Source organism: Paramormyrops kingsleyae, chromosome 16, assembly GCF_048594095.1.
Source record: "Paramormyrops kingsleyae isolate MSU_618 chromosome 16, PKINGS_0.4, whole genome shotgun sequence".
Lineage (NCBI taxonomy): Eukaryota > Metazoa > Chordata > Actinopteri > Osteoglossiformes > Mormyridae > Paramormyrops > Paramormyrops kingsleyae.
This window is the reverse complement of record NC_132812.1, coordinates 23,223,808-23,237,926: the sequence shown is the minus strand read 5'-3', so window position 1 is coordinate 23,237,926 and position 14,119 is coordinate 23,223,808. Positions and strand designations below refer to the sequence as shown.

At 45.6% G+C, this 14,119-nt stretch overlaps 1 protein-coding gene across 2 annotated transcripts in view; it reads right to left on the bottom strand.

Moving 5' to 3' along the window:
• Positions 1 to 14,119, bottom strand: part of LOC111858403 (thrombospondin type-1 domain-containing protein 7B-like) — a 123,368-nt gene that overhangs the window by 37,941 nt on the left and 71,308 nt on the right. For both annotated transcript variants that reach the window (XM_072700533.1, XM_072700532.1), the window contains exons 8-9: positions 3,046 to 3,237; positions 852 to 1,086 (exon numbers count right to left, since the gene is read on the bottom strand). In XM_072700533.1, coding sequence (XP_072556634.1) covers positions 852 to 1,086; positions 3,046 to 3,237 — 427 coding nt within the window. The remainder of the gene's footprint in view (positions 1 to 851; positions 1,087 to 3,045; positions 3,238 to 14,119) is intronic.

Here is a 14,119-nt window from a genome sequence, read left to right as displayed (position 1 = left end):
GTAATATTTTTATTAATCAAATGTATATGCGGTTACCTTGGAAACTGAAATCAGTTTTCGGCTTAAATGACGGTAGAGGAAAACAAAGGCGCTGGAATCAGCACGACAAAAACTACAATGTAAGGAGCAGTGCTATCATAGCACCATGGGAAGTGTAAGCAATCACTGGAAGGTACTGTACACTCAGGGCAGGTCAACGGGGACTCACTTCAGCGGCCGAGTGTCATTGCTACCAGCTGGTCAGGAGGAGGTTCTGATCAGGGGAAATGGCAGCTCAGACCCAGCACTCGTTCAGGGAATCAAGACAGAGATCGACCTCGTCTTTGTGGCTTTTCAAAGCCTTGCTGAGACCAGCCCCCCCCCCCCCCCCCCCCGGATTACAACATAGCCCCTACTGGCTCTTCCCGGCACTCGACATCGCCACCCCGGCTCTTTTTATGGGTCCTTTTGGACAGCAGACTGTCCGTAGCCTGTAGCTAAGATTTGGTGTTAGAGGAGGAGCTTAGGCTCAGCTAGGGCTATGGCCCTTTTAGCCAATGGGAGAGCCCCAATGAGGACATGACTCCTTCATCCAGGGGATCGTCAAAGGCTCGACCAATGGTATCGCCCCACTGCCACAGGCACAAGCCTGAGCACACAGTAGTGACGGAAAGTTTTGACAGGAAAAGCAGACAAATAGCACTGTTTTCATAAAACTTCCCTCTACAATTCATTCTAGCAATGGGTTTTATTCAGTAACCAGCTGCATACTCGATAGTGCCACCTGCTGGGAACCACTGCTACTGTTCTTGATTTCAATAAAGAAACTACCCCAGAGAATATACCTCATACGTGAGGAGGACCTTGGGTACCTTTTTGGGACCACCGGCCCCACATTGATCTTCATACAGGACACCTTCCTGGTCTGTATGCCGACAGCGCAGGTGGAGGACCTGTCCGAGCTGCTAGTGACGTTTGGGTCGCTGGCAGAGGGCTCCTCAGTACAGGGTCCCCAAGGTGACGCCTCCCAGTAGAACACAATGCAGGGGTGCTGGTTACATGGCCTCCAGTCCTCCAGGGTGCTGGCTGGAGGGCAATGTTTGCCTCCTGGACCCAACAAACAACACAACTTGTCACCCAAACAAAACAAAACAACACTGCTTTTGCTATCAGGTCGACACACAGGTATAAAAAGTGCTTAGCGCTGAGACACATCAACTATCACCTCCACTAACCACATAACGCGCCAACTAATCTGCCTACTAACCCCTAGAGCAGTGTTTCCCAATCTGGTCCTCATTTTTGCTGCTTCCAAGCTCCCTGCCAGACAGTCCACATTTTTGCTCCTCCTGGGAGTTGGAGGGAGCAAAAACATGGACCGTCTGTTGGTCCCCGAGGACTGGATTGGCCTATCTGCACTAGAGGTATGAGCGCATCCCCTATTTGAACACATTAGCAATGTGTGGGATTTGCTCAGAACATAGTGGCGAATAAAACCACGAGACAGGAGGAAGGGAGCAGGGAATAGGGACTTTGTTTGTAGACAGATTTCAAAACCTAGGGGACAGAGATGAAAAACAGGCATTTAGGCGTCAGCACAGGGTGAGTGCAGATGGAACCAGGGAGACTGTGGGATACAGGGAAGGGCAGCAGCTAGAATCCAAGGTTCCAGGCAACACAGAATGCTGTTTAACGTAATGAGGCACTGGTGATCTAATTCAGTGAGCTCATCGGCCAACCCTGTCCATCTCCACCACACTACGATAATATTTTACTATATGAGAAAACATAATCAATAAAAGATAAAAATCAGAAATATGATGTTGCAGATTGATATCATTAATGTTTACATGCTGTGTTATATGCATCAGTCTAATCCCAAGTAGCCCTTGGGGTCAACACTGACTGGTTCACAAAGGTACAAAGCTGACCCGGGCATTTCAGGAATCACACATCACAGGGTTGAGAAATGTTAATAAGAAAAAGCCTGTCTGTGGAAATTAATGGGAAAACACATTTCCGTGTTTTTCCTGTGGCAATAGTGGTGAAAATAAAGTGAGATGTGACTCCTTGTGGGAGGACAGTGTCCCTGGACATTCGGGGGTATTTTAGTCTTAATTATTGCTGCTTGTCACAGAATTTGAGATGAACCACATATGATTTATGTCTGCGTTACCCGCAGTATAATTTCCTGCCTCCACGCAGCGTTTGACAGCAGCCAAGCACGAGTAACAGACCGTCTCTGAAGCGATATCCTGGGCATCGCGTTTGGCGGACGGACTGCCGTTATCATATCTGCACTTTCGCACAAACAGAGCGACTAATGGGCCCCCGCCTTTAGCACTCCTGTCTGGGCTGTTAGAGAAACACCCGCCGGCTGACGTTAGCGCCCCACAGCAACCGCTCGCAACCCCGCCGCTCGGCAGTTACGGCGAGCTCTCGGACCTCCATCCTTACATGCATCAAGTGCCTCTGGCTGCCTAAGGCATCCCGCAGAAGTCCCCGAAAATCATCAAAACCTGCTTAAACTGGAGGTTAAGGCACAGAGGCCGCACAGTGGATGGGCTTTGTGGTGGGGGGTGGGGGGGGTCTGCTTTCTGCTGCTGCGAGTGGCCAAGAGGTTAATGTACACTGTAGGTTCGTGGGGTCACTAAAAACAAGCTTTAATTATGAGAGTGGATTTTTGGGAGGCCAGGGTTATGGCTAAACGGCGGCCTATCAAAAACATAACCTGTAATGGCGATTCTCTTTTATGTTTTCACCACTGCTTAGATCCTACAACAGCCTGACGCTGGATGGATGGCTATGAGATGAATGTGTATTGGAACATGGGAGTTCATCGCATGCCTTCAGCTGATTTTACTTGGCAGTCAGTGGAAAATGTGATTTCAGTAGTACGTCTATTAATGGTATTAATGAGGCCATTACTGACGCTAAAATATTTCTTAAAAATACGAGCAATACTGCAACCGAGACAATAAGGAGATGTAGCCGCTATGCTTAGAAAGAAAAACGAGACATTAGGGACGTTAGCGTGACGTTAGCGTGACGTTAGCGTGACGTTACCTTGGCCGGGCGGTGCCAGCACGGTGCGGGTTCTGCTCTGCCGGCCCTCCGAGTTTCTGCTCGAGCAGGAATGTGAGCAGGGCGACCAGGAAGACCAGGCTCCTGGCACACAGTCCCCGGGGCAGGGCACTTCGCAGGGTCCCAGAGACGGCGGGGGGTCGTCCTGGCAACGCTCGCTGGGCACGGCCTCACCTGCAACACCGGGACCCGTGGTGATAACCAATCCCCCGCAAGCTGAACCAACGACAGCTAAACCAACACCCCGTCCCTACTCTCCATTCTCAAGCAGACGCTTGATTTATACAAGTTTCCCGTGTACACACTCGGAACCATCTGGAAAGTATTTTTGCTTAGCAGTGTAGTACTTTATATTCACATCCAGAACAAGACTCACACGTCGCATGGGCTAATTGCACATTATTAGAAGCGGTAAAAGTGATTGAGGGTGGCAGAGGGGCTCTGGAAGAGCACATTACACCTGCTCTGTGTGCGTGGGCCGTGCACGGTCTCCCCAAGTCACACGGCGTTCTTCCAGCAATCCAAAGACTTGCAGTTAGGCTAAATGATGTCTCTGAATTGTCCATACTGTATGTGTGTGCATGTGTGATGGACTGACTTCTTGTCCAGGGTGTACCCTTGCCTAGTGCCTTACGTTGCCTCGGACATGATGAAAGCCACCCTGTGTGGATCAAAGAATACAACAAAAGTATATAATTTAAATGCAAATGGACTTTCAGGAAGGCAGTTGATAAATAAAATTAGGAATATGTGTCATGCCCTGCTCGTCCGATCCTCCCGTGTGCCACGCCCCTCGCTACCTCGTGTGGAATCCCCGTGTTACCAGCTGTTTCTCGTTGTTGTTAATTAGTCCTGTGTATTTAAGTCCGCGTTCGAGGGTCATTAACCAGTCAAGGTCATTAACGTTGTGTGACGTTGTTTCATGTTTCCGAGTGTTTTCGACCCAAGTAAATTCCGCATTACCCGACTCCACGGCTTATGTCCTGCTTCCCCGGTCCGTGCCCCAGCAATCATGACTGTCACGTTCAGTGCAGCAGGCGAGCAGGAAAGCAGACAAGCTGACCAGGAAGTCGAATAACACAGGGGTTTATTCGGAGGACAGGACTGGGGAAAGCACAACGAACACACGTCAATGACCGATCTGGGGTACACCGACTGAGACACGGACTAAATACACAAGACTAGGCAAACGGAACAGGCAACAGCTGGGCACAATCAGGAAAGCACACGTGGATAATGAGGGGGCGTGGCACACACTAGGAGTGGACGGAGCGGGGCATGACACATGACAATATGTGTTTAGATTTTTAAAAGCAAATGTTCTAACTGATTCAGTCCACAAAATTACACTCATATATTATGCCTGTTTTATAATACATTATCCTATATTATATGTTACGTTGGAAACTTAATAGCTACAAAAGGAAACATATTTAAATTTGAAAGTCATGCACTTCAAATTCTTCCATATTTCAAAGCAGTTTTATAAAATGGAATATTAATGAGTCACGTCTTTGATCATCAAAAGCAAACGTCCTGAATGTTTTTCATAGTAAAACAGGCAACCTTCTGCAGAACAGTGTGTCAGGCACAATCACCACAGCGGGGAAATCAATGAAAGTAATCAAGCGTTTTAAATGAATTTTCCTGATTAAACTCCTTAACAAAAACATTCTCTTTAACAATTTAATCTCAGGCAACCCTAATTAATGCACCTTCATTTATTATTTAGGGTATAAGAAATTAGTAGAGCAGAAAGTGATATAAAGATGTTATTTTCCCCTTTTATAGTACCAATGTTTGCATGTGTAGGTAAATTCCCCAGTGGGGAGGCAGTGAGAGCCCAGATGCAGCCCTGAGCACTGCTCCTCTGGTATCCTCTAGAGGCAGTGATGTGTCGGGCTCTCTGATTGGCTGTACTGCGCTTTAGGCTTTGGGTAACGTGCAGTGTGTGTGGGGGGGGGGTGGAGGACGAAGGACACCTGCCAGCTGTTACCTCTGTGCTGGCATGTGCAGGCAGGGGCGTTGCAAGACATATAAGCATATCATATTGGGCCCCCCAGTCCAAACCAATCCAGTTGTTTTGCAAATTATTAGGCCCTTGGAATCGCCCCCTTGCGGAACCCCTGTGTACAGGCGATTACAAGGGACGCCTACGCAGACAACAGTAACAAAGAGGAGATGCAGCAACTCTCAAAGAAATATAAGAAACTACATTTCATGCTTCACATATACAACAATTCGTTCATGGGACAATATGAAAATTTCACCACCATAAATACAATTCCAATGAGGATGGCTTGGCCATCCACCCACCACACTCTAAACTCCCGTGTCGATTGGTTGGCTCCCATACATGATTTGATCCCGTGAGATTATTTGAATTTGGACCTCCTGGTTCAGAAGTACAGCTCCGCATTGATTTCCATGACAATAAGTAATCACAACAAGAGGACAGTTTATGGGTAAAAATGGGTTGAGTAACTCTGAGTGAGAACAGCATTCATCATTTATTAGGAACAAGCTCTAGGCACTGAACACAGTTCATCATTCTACACTTTCTGAAAAGCAGATTGATTAAAGAAAACAAATTATAGGTCATTTGCTCTATATGCCGGCAGTGTAATGACCTGCCCCCGCCAACATGTGAAAGAGAAGGTTAAGTGTAACATTGTTCTGTAACGTCCCTCTGAATCTGGAGAGAGGCTCACATCAAGAACAGGACCAGAAGTGTATCTCCGGACTTTCTAACGGTGATTCTTATTACCTACTTACCGTCATTGTCAAGAAGAAAGGTCCCTACCAGCCGATTATTACTGCCGCTCACCGTAGTGCCAGCTACAGGTCACTGCAAAGCGACAAGTCAATATGTGCATGCGTTGCCATAGATGGGATCAGGCGGCTTCTTGCCAACTCTTGACCCAGAGCCTTAATATGGGCCTCCTGATTTTTCAGATCACAAGGCTATTTGAGGCATCCGATGGGCTGCAAAGATTAATGCTGAGGTTTTGTTTCTCACACAGGGGGTTAATATCCCTTCTCGGCGAAGACTCTTTAAAAAGGCAACGATAAACAATGCCGTAACCATCTGGCTATTTCTCAAAATCTCTCCCTCGATTCTCCCACCCCTGTGAAGCTCCCCGACAACAAAGGCTTGGCCGAGAACATATCTTGTCTAATAAGAAATCGACAGAATCTCATACGGAGTTTGCTCTCTGGGGAGACGGCTGGCAAACATTAAACACGACTCCTGACACGGCTGGCTAGGCGGGAGCTATGCACGGAAAATCCGGCACAATAGGGCGACCTCTGCCCATCCTTCTCCACGGCACGAATCCCAATTCTGAGACACCTGAGGTATCCAAGCAATTCAGAGTACAGCACCATCATGGACATAGCTGGTAGGATCACCATTTTCAGAAAGCCTTCATATAATATTATGCAGTATTTATGTTATTCTACGTCATAAGCATTCATAAGCTGTATTAGCACCAAGAATATTTAGTCCAAAATCATGCAAAATGAACATAACTAACATTTTTTAGATACTTTGCCAGAAACTGTAGAAAAAGCACAGAAACGGGCCAGAGTTCTGAATGCAATATTGCTCTGATGTGAGACTTTGGGAGCAAAATGGGCTGTCAATGTTTTGCGACATGAAGGATGCCTCCATGAAACATAATCACCTACTGGAATTCTGAGCCACGGAAATGAAATGTGGAGGTTGGGAGATAAATGGCCAGTCAAACATGTTTGTTTTCAGGGAGCAGAGTTGTGATTCTTGCTCTACATGCAACTGTAGGAAGATCGTAGGGCTGCACATCGCCCACCTCTCATGGAGATCGCGCTGGCAGAGAACAGAACCTTCCTTTGGGATGTCTCTGATATGTATGTTTTGCTATTAAACAATATTAAAACAATACTTATGAATGATGACCAGTGCATCACTTGCATTTTTGAAAACCTCGTTAATGTTAATGTTGTAATTGTGCACAATTTTGTAAAAATGTGAAAAACAAGTTATTTCCTGGGAAAATGGGAATTACAGAAATCTAGCTCCCAAGCGCAGCTATGTTGGAAAAAACAGCAACTGAGCCACGGAAAGCGCTCGTTTCACACATGAAAAAGAAACATTTTGCAACAAGGGCCAGGATGATAGCATTTAACATCAGAAAAACATAGACGTTACCGACAACGACTAACCTAGTACACTTGCAAAATATTTCAATTAATTCAAGCTTCCTTTTGAAACATCATCAGAATATTGCCTAGACTAGAGAAAGTACAATTTCCTATGAAAGACTCCGGGAACTTTTATTTACTCAAATAACTGACATAGATGACAGACAAAAACAGGTATCGCCCTGACCATTCACCCAACTGTGAGGTCAAATTCGTGTGTTTTCATGTTTGTGGAATGGAAATAAAATATTTACCGTAACAATTTTCAGAAGATGTTCCCTAAAATACACGATCTGTCAAGCAGGCGGGTGCTTTAATTCTATTACAACCAACGCAACAGTTTCTCAATGAGCGTGAGAGTCCCGGTCTGGACAACATATTTAAAATTACAGGCCAATATTTAACAATATAATATGGCATCATTTTAAAATACGCAACACCCACTGTATTTATTTAAGACACATAAAGAACGCGCAATGCTTATTTAAAGGCTAATGTTTTATTATACCTATATTAGATGAGCCACAAAACAAGTAATGGCTCATTCAACAGGGCTATAATATAAAAATTCAAAAAGCGAATTACCCCAGTTCCCTGGGTGGTGTGCCCATAAATCACAGCGAAAGAGTGGAAAAACGGCATCAACTTGCCCTCAGTCACTCACGCTGCTGCGTCAGCGGGACGCGTCGGGCAATAACTCAGCCGGGAGGCACGGAGGGGCTGATTTAACGACCCCGTCAAAGCGATCCTACCCAGGAGCAGTTATCAGAGTCCTCATGGGGGCTGGAAGGGGAGATGGTCATTTACCAGATCACTGTCAGCGCTATCGATCGGCGCCCGGCGACAGCCGTCAGTCCGCCACGCCCCCGCTTCACACCGGGAAGGCGTGGGCAAAGATGAACCCGCCGGAGTAAAACTCAGTACATGAAACCCATTAGTAAAGTAAAGCTGGAACGTCGCTAAGCCATCTTAGGCTCTAGGTTTTGCACTGGGATAATTACATCACCCCAAGCCCGATTATCCCGGCTGCCGTTTGACGCCGCGAGTCTGCTGTGTTTCGGCGCATTTTGCCCTGGGCTGTGAGCAATTGCTCTTAATTACACCGCGCCGTACAAATGATTTCAAACCCCAAAGACTGTATTTACTACAGTAAAGCTGCGCTAAATATAGGCTGCTTATGCAGCTCGCAGCTAAATGTCTTACCTGGCTGCACGAGATGTGTGCGAGACGCATATTACTGATGCCGTTTTATTCGAGAAATAAAAGCGAATATTGTGTATAAAAACGTACCGTGCTGTTTCTTAAATTATTTTTTGAACACAAAGGGACGTGTTTCAGTGGTATACATAGTATAAGGAATTGTAGATTTAGAATTTTTTTAAATAAAACCTGACAGGTAAATATCCACAAATCGTGCAAATCACTAATGGCAAAGGCACAACCCAGCAGTCTTTAAAATGAAGGTAAGTGCTGGTATAAATACACCCGGGAGAAAAGTTGAAAGTGAGAAAAAGGCAACAACTACCTGAAATTACACCTTTGTTGTCCTGAAGTCTCAGCTTTTTCCCAAGAGAAGAGCAACAAAAATGCGTGCATAACTAACACTTTCTTTGAGCACATGAAATATACTCCACAAAAACTCCCATCAATGGTAGTAGAGTAGTTCTTATGATTTGATGATTGAAAATATAGCTATGCATGTATTTATAACTGGGGAGGGGGGTCACTAGTAAAGAATAAAACATCTATAAAACAACAGAATTGCCAACTTTGGTCAGCTGGCTGGCGTGAGATTTTCAATTCGAGACAAGTCTGCACATGTATTTACATGTATGCAACAGTTTTATTACCTTGTAAATAGTCTATAGGGTTTGCAAACAACCAAAACGCTTTAATTTTGATGTAACTAATTTTAGGTTAATAATAATGATTAGCCGTAAGACTTGCATAAGCGTAACAATAAGAAGAGTGTCACGCCAGACAGGGACTCCTTCATTGATGCCAAATGCAGCTAATGCGATAACATCCTTGGGCAGTTTCTTATTAAGAAGCAAAAGCAGCAGAAAAGCAGAGAGGAAAAAAAAGACTTAACGGTGAATTAAAGATTCATAGTTGGCAAAGTATCACTTGAATCGTAAAGCCAGTACCCTCTTCTCAGTGCAAAAAAACACCATAAATAGATTGCTGCCTGAGGCCTTGTTGAATTATTAAAGCATGGTTTTACCTAGATATAATACAGCTGCTCTTCACATGTGACTTTAACAAGATTTGCTCTCTCTCACACACAAATTTTAACCTCACAGCTAAAATCATCCCAGGGTTAGGTCTTTTCCCAGAAGGGATTGTGTTTCATGGGTCAGTTTGTTAGTGGGAAGCTGGCCGAAGAGCTCACATGGAGCAAAGGAGCATAAGAGGAGCACACATGGTGTAAGAGGAGCACATGTGGAGGAAAGGATAGTAAGAGGAGCACACATGGTGCTAAGGAGAGTAAGAGGAGCACACATGGTGCTAAGGAGAGTAAGAGGAGCAGAACTGAAGCAAAGAAGCATAAGAGGAGCACACATGGAGCAAAGGAGCACATGAGAAGCACACATGGAACAAAGGAGAATAAGAGGAGCATAATGGAGCACAGGAGTATAAGAGGAGCACACATGGAGCACAGGAGTGTAAGAGGAGCACACACTGAGCAAAGGAACATAAGAGGAGCTCACACCAAGTGAAGGAGCATAAGAGGAGTACCTGTGGAGCAATGGAGAGTAAGAGGAGCAACCATGGAGCAAAGGAGAATAAGAAGAGCACAGATGGAACAAAGGAACACAAGAGGAGCACACATGGAGAAAAGGGGTATAAGTGGAGTTCATATGGAGCAAAGGAGCATAAGAGGAGGGGATCTTATTATGATCAACCCCCTGCGCAGCTCTAATCATCAACAGTTGTGGAATGCTGCCATGGCTCCCTCACCTACGCATAACAGTCACACAACAGAGAAAATATTGTTTTATTACAAGTCAGTGTTGTGTCAACCAGACTGGACCAGATCGTTAACTGCCACAGTGAAAGAAATTACGCTGGCATCAAATCGCATAGCTTTTGCACACAGCATTCTGCCTGAAATTGCATAGCTTTCGGACTCAGCTGTGAAGCATTCTAGGCAAGTTGTAAACGATTTCTGTATCTCCTCCTTATGGTCCTCTTAATGTTTGGTGGACATATCCCTCAAAATTAACATCTGGTAACTGGAAAATTATCCAGCTGTATGATTCAGAATTGCACCCAAAGTCAAGGTTCCAGGATAGCGTCATTGTAGTGGGGTCAGGCAGAGGACGACAGACATAAGCATGCTCAGATGGACAGGTTTAGCCAGCTACCTCCACGTTAAAGTAGGAGGACGCAGTATCAACAATCAAAAAATGTAGAGAAAGATTTCAGGTGCAGTTGCATTCGCCCTGAGACGCTGTGTGAAACAGTGTCAGCTCTATGGAATCAGGCGATGGGGAACTTTCTGGAATGTGTCAGCTGTAGTTTTTACTGCGTCAAGAGGCTGCCTGGAATAGCTTCAGCTGCAGAGACGTCACCGAGAAGCTTATTTGCAAAAAGTCTCAGCCCCACAGCTGCTTTAGATGGTGAGAAGCTGTCGTGAAGGATCATCAGAAGCAAGCTGCTGTCCAGCACAATCCTGAAGGTAGACTCTACGCAATAAAATGTCTTCCTGCCCAGAAAGTCACTCGAACAGGAACGCATCGCATCAACGGTCTTGCTGCCGTTGTCGTTAGCTGTTTGCTGCTGCGTGTGCTTTGCTCCTCTGCGTGTGGTGCATTTCTTTGTTTGCCTGTTTGTTTTTAATTCAGTTCAGCTTACACGGTAGTCTCGCTGTGCTATACGTCTGACCCAACCTTGGAAAAAAAAAAACTCTCCACCGTCAGAGCAATAAAGTGTTCAATCGCTCAAGCAGAGCATGGATAAAGAATAAATAAATACAATTTCAAAGAATAACACTGGCAATTCTGGTTCATTTGTCATGTGAAATTTGATTTTCTCAAAACACGCCTGCCGTCCCCCTGTCCGGCCCCCTTTCTGTCAATGCCACAGGCCGCGGATTTACAGCTTGATAGCCGAGCTGATAACTCGTGAGGCTCCTGCCATTAATGGATTAGCCCACATTTAGCGAGGCTTCTGCACGAGTGGTGACTTTGCAGGGTCTGACAAGTGCCAGGGATGAAGCTGCCGGCTTTGTCAATGGATCAAAGCAAAGGCAAAAATTTTCCACCAGTTAAATGCAAATTTATTTCGACTAGTGCTGGCAACAGCTGCGCAAAAAGAAGAGTATCTCAAATCACAGCCCACACAGTGCTATACCACTTCATTCTGCTTCACTTATTTACTTATATATTTATTTATAGTTTATTTACTTGTCGGCAGCAAAAAGAGTTGATGTTTGCCACCTGTTCAGAGAGTTTGGCCAGGATATGGCGATTTACTGCTGCCTACAGTAAATATTTGTGGCTCAGTCCACGTCTGTGCTCCCTCCCAGCTCCCTGACAGACAGTCCACATTTTTGCTCCCTCCCAGCTCCCTGACAGACAGTCCACATCAGGAGCTGAGGGGGAGCAAAAACATGGATTGTCTGGGAGTCGCCGAGGACCAGGAAACACTGCTGTAAGGGATCAGTGGTTAAGGAAGAATGATGGATGAACCGATTATTAACATATTTAATCATGATCTATTCTACTCACTGTATTGTCTTATTTATACTTATAGATATAGTCTTCCAATACAATGGCTTTTCATGAATTCAACTAACAGAGGACTTTAGTAAAAACAGATTTAGCCAGACAGTGGAGCCAAGCAGAAACTGACAGTGTCACCACAGATGGAACTGGACCTTTACGCTTATCTGCAGACTGACAGCACATTTTTATTCTTCATCTTAAAGCTTCTTCATCATATGACTGAAATCTGATAGACCTTAAATACAATTAGTTTTGAACAAAGGTGACTGAGGGGTGACACGCTCTTTACGCATGAAGTCCAAAGGGGCACAGAGGTGGTTAACTACCAAGACTGGGGTCAGACTGGAAAAAGGAAGGTCACTAAATCGCCTGCTTACATTTCTAACACTGTGTTTTCCTCATATTTTCATGCTCTCGCATGCCTCAGAATTCATTCCACATTTACCGATGACCCGGCTGCGTAAGAGCCAAGGAAAATGTGATATTTTTGGTTTTGGTTAAGCAGCCAAGGCCGACACCGGCTGACTGCTCGCCGGAAATAACAGCCGCGTAGATGCGAGCGAGGAGCAGCTGAGAAAGCGTGGCGGTCTCCCGTGAGAGAGAGCCATACAGAGCCATGACAGGTACAAGCCTCTCAGAGGAGCAGAACCATCTTTGCTCATACATCACCACTTAGAAATGTGCTCATCTGTTTTATTTTTTTTCCCTTTCTGGCCGACCAGGAGCGTTGAGAAATGGGGAAGCTGGCGTCACCAAATGAGAGGAGGCTGGCGCGGCCTCTGAGGGAGAAACTCGCGGTGACTCGGGAAACGGGACCCTAACCGAATCAGAGAGGGGCCGCGGCAGACAATCGGGAAATAACTCTGTGAAAGACATACCACCACAAAGTGTAGCCCAGTGGAAAACATCGATTTCCCCATATTAAATAATTAAGACTCTGGAGACGTGGCGGAGAATGCACGAGGGTGAAAGTCATGGGAAGCGAAGAAGGAGAGCTTCCATCACAACGGAAGGAAGATGGATGTAGAAGCTCAAACCAGATCCCTCAGCCGCCCTGCCTGGGTGTCAGGCTTAAGGTAAAAACAATCAGGACATACCCAAAGCATCTATTATGTAAAATGAGAAAAAGATATGAAAGGGACTTTAGAAAGATGACAGGAAAATCGTCCGGTACGGTCTGGACCCAACTTGGCTAAATGCAGGACAGTAACCGAACAACTAATCACATTTGCTGGTGCAAACAAGCCTTTGTTGTGCCAAGCTCTACGAGGCAGAGATGAGTCCATCCGTGATTCTGTCTTCTTCCTGATTCATTGGTTTCTTTCCACATGAAAAGATAAAAAAACATGAAAGTACAGCAGGCTTGAGCCATCTACATGCTTCTCTTTTGAACAGAGACCAGGTTTCCAAACTACAATCGGATCCCAAATCGCAGAGTGAACTTTTTTCTTCTTCTCCAGAACTTTCCTCCAGTATTCGTTGCCTGCAGTGTTGCAATCAGCGAGTGATGAAGGATCTACGATAAGCAGAAGCTTTGCTGGATGTATCTATCAACCAAGGCAGGTTCTTACCAACGTCCCTCCCGGGACGGGGGGGGGGACATGTAGGCCTCTCCCTGCACACTCATCCCATTATGTTTGCCTCCCGTCACGAAAGAATGGATCTTTCCTAGGGGACCCTTTTAGGTTTTCGGTAGAGGAGACCTTGTACGCCCCAACTACACCCCACTCTGCATAAGACGAGCCGGGAAACCGCTGCACATGCACTTCAGGAGACATGCTGAATGCAACAAACTGCCAAGCCATGGAAACGGGGTGTAGGAACCGGAGGCATGTACTGCCTAATATTTAATTTGGATTCATTCAATGTACTCCTCCATATTTAATTTGGATTCATTCACTGCCTCCCCAGATAAGTAGACCTTGGTAATAAAATGATTAAATTGCGTCCCCCCAGTATGAAATTCTCTCCTACACCGTTGCAACAGTGATGCGAGTTTGGTCAAGATTCATGGGCAATGTATTCATAACCATCCTTAACCTAATACCAGGACGAGGATCTTGCCTCCCCCTTGTACTGTTTTCATGTACTGGGCCTCAGCTGATCCATATTCATCCACTCAGAGGAAACACAGCAATGCAGCT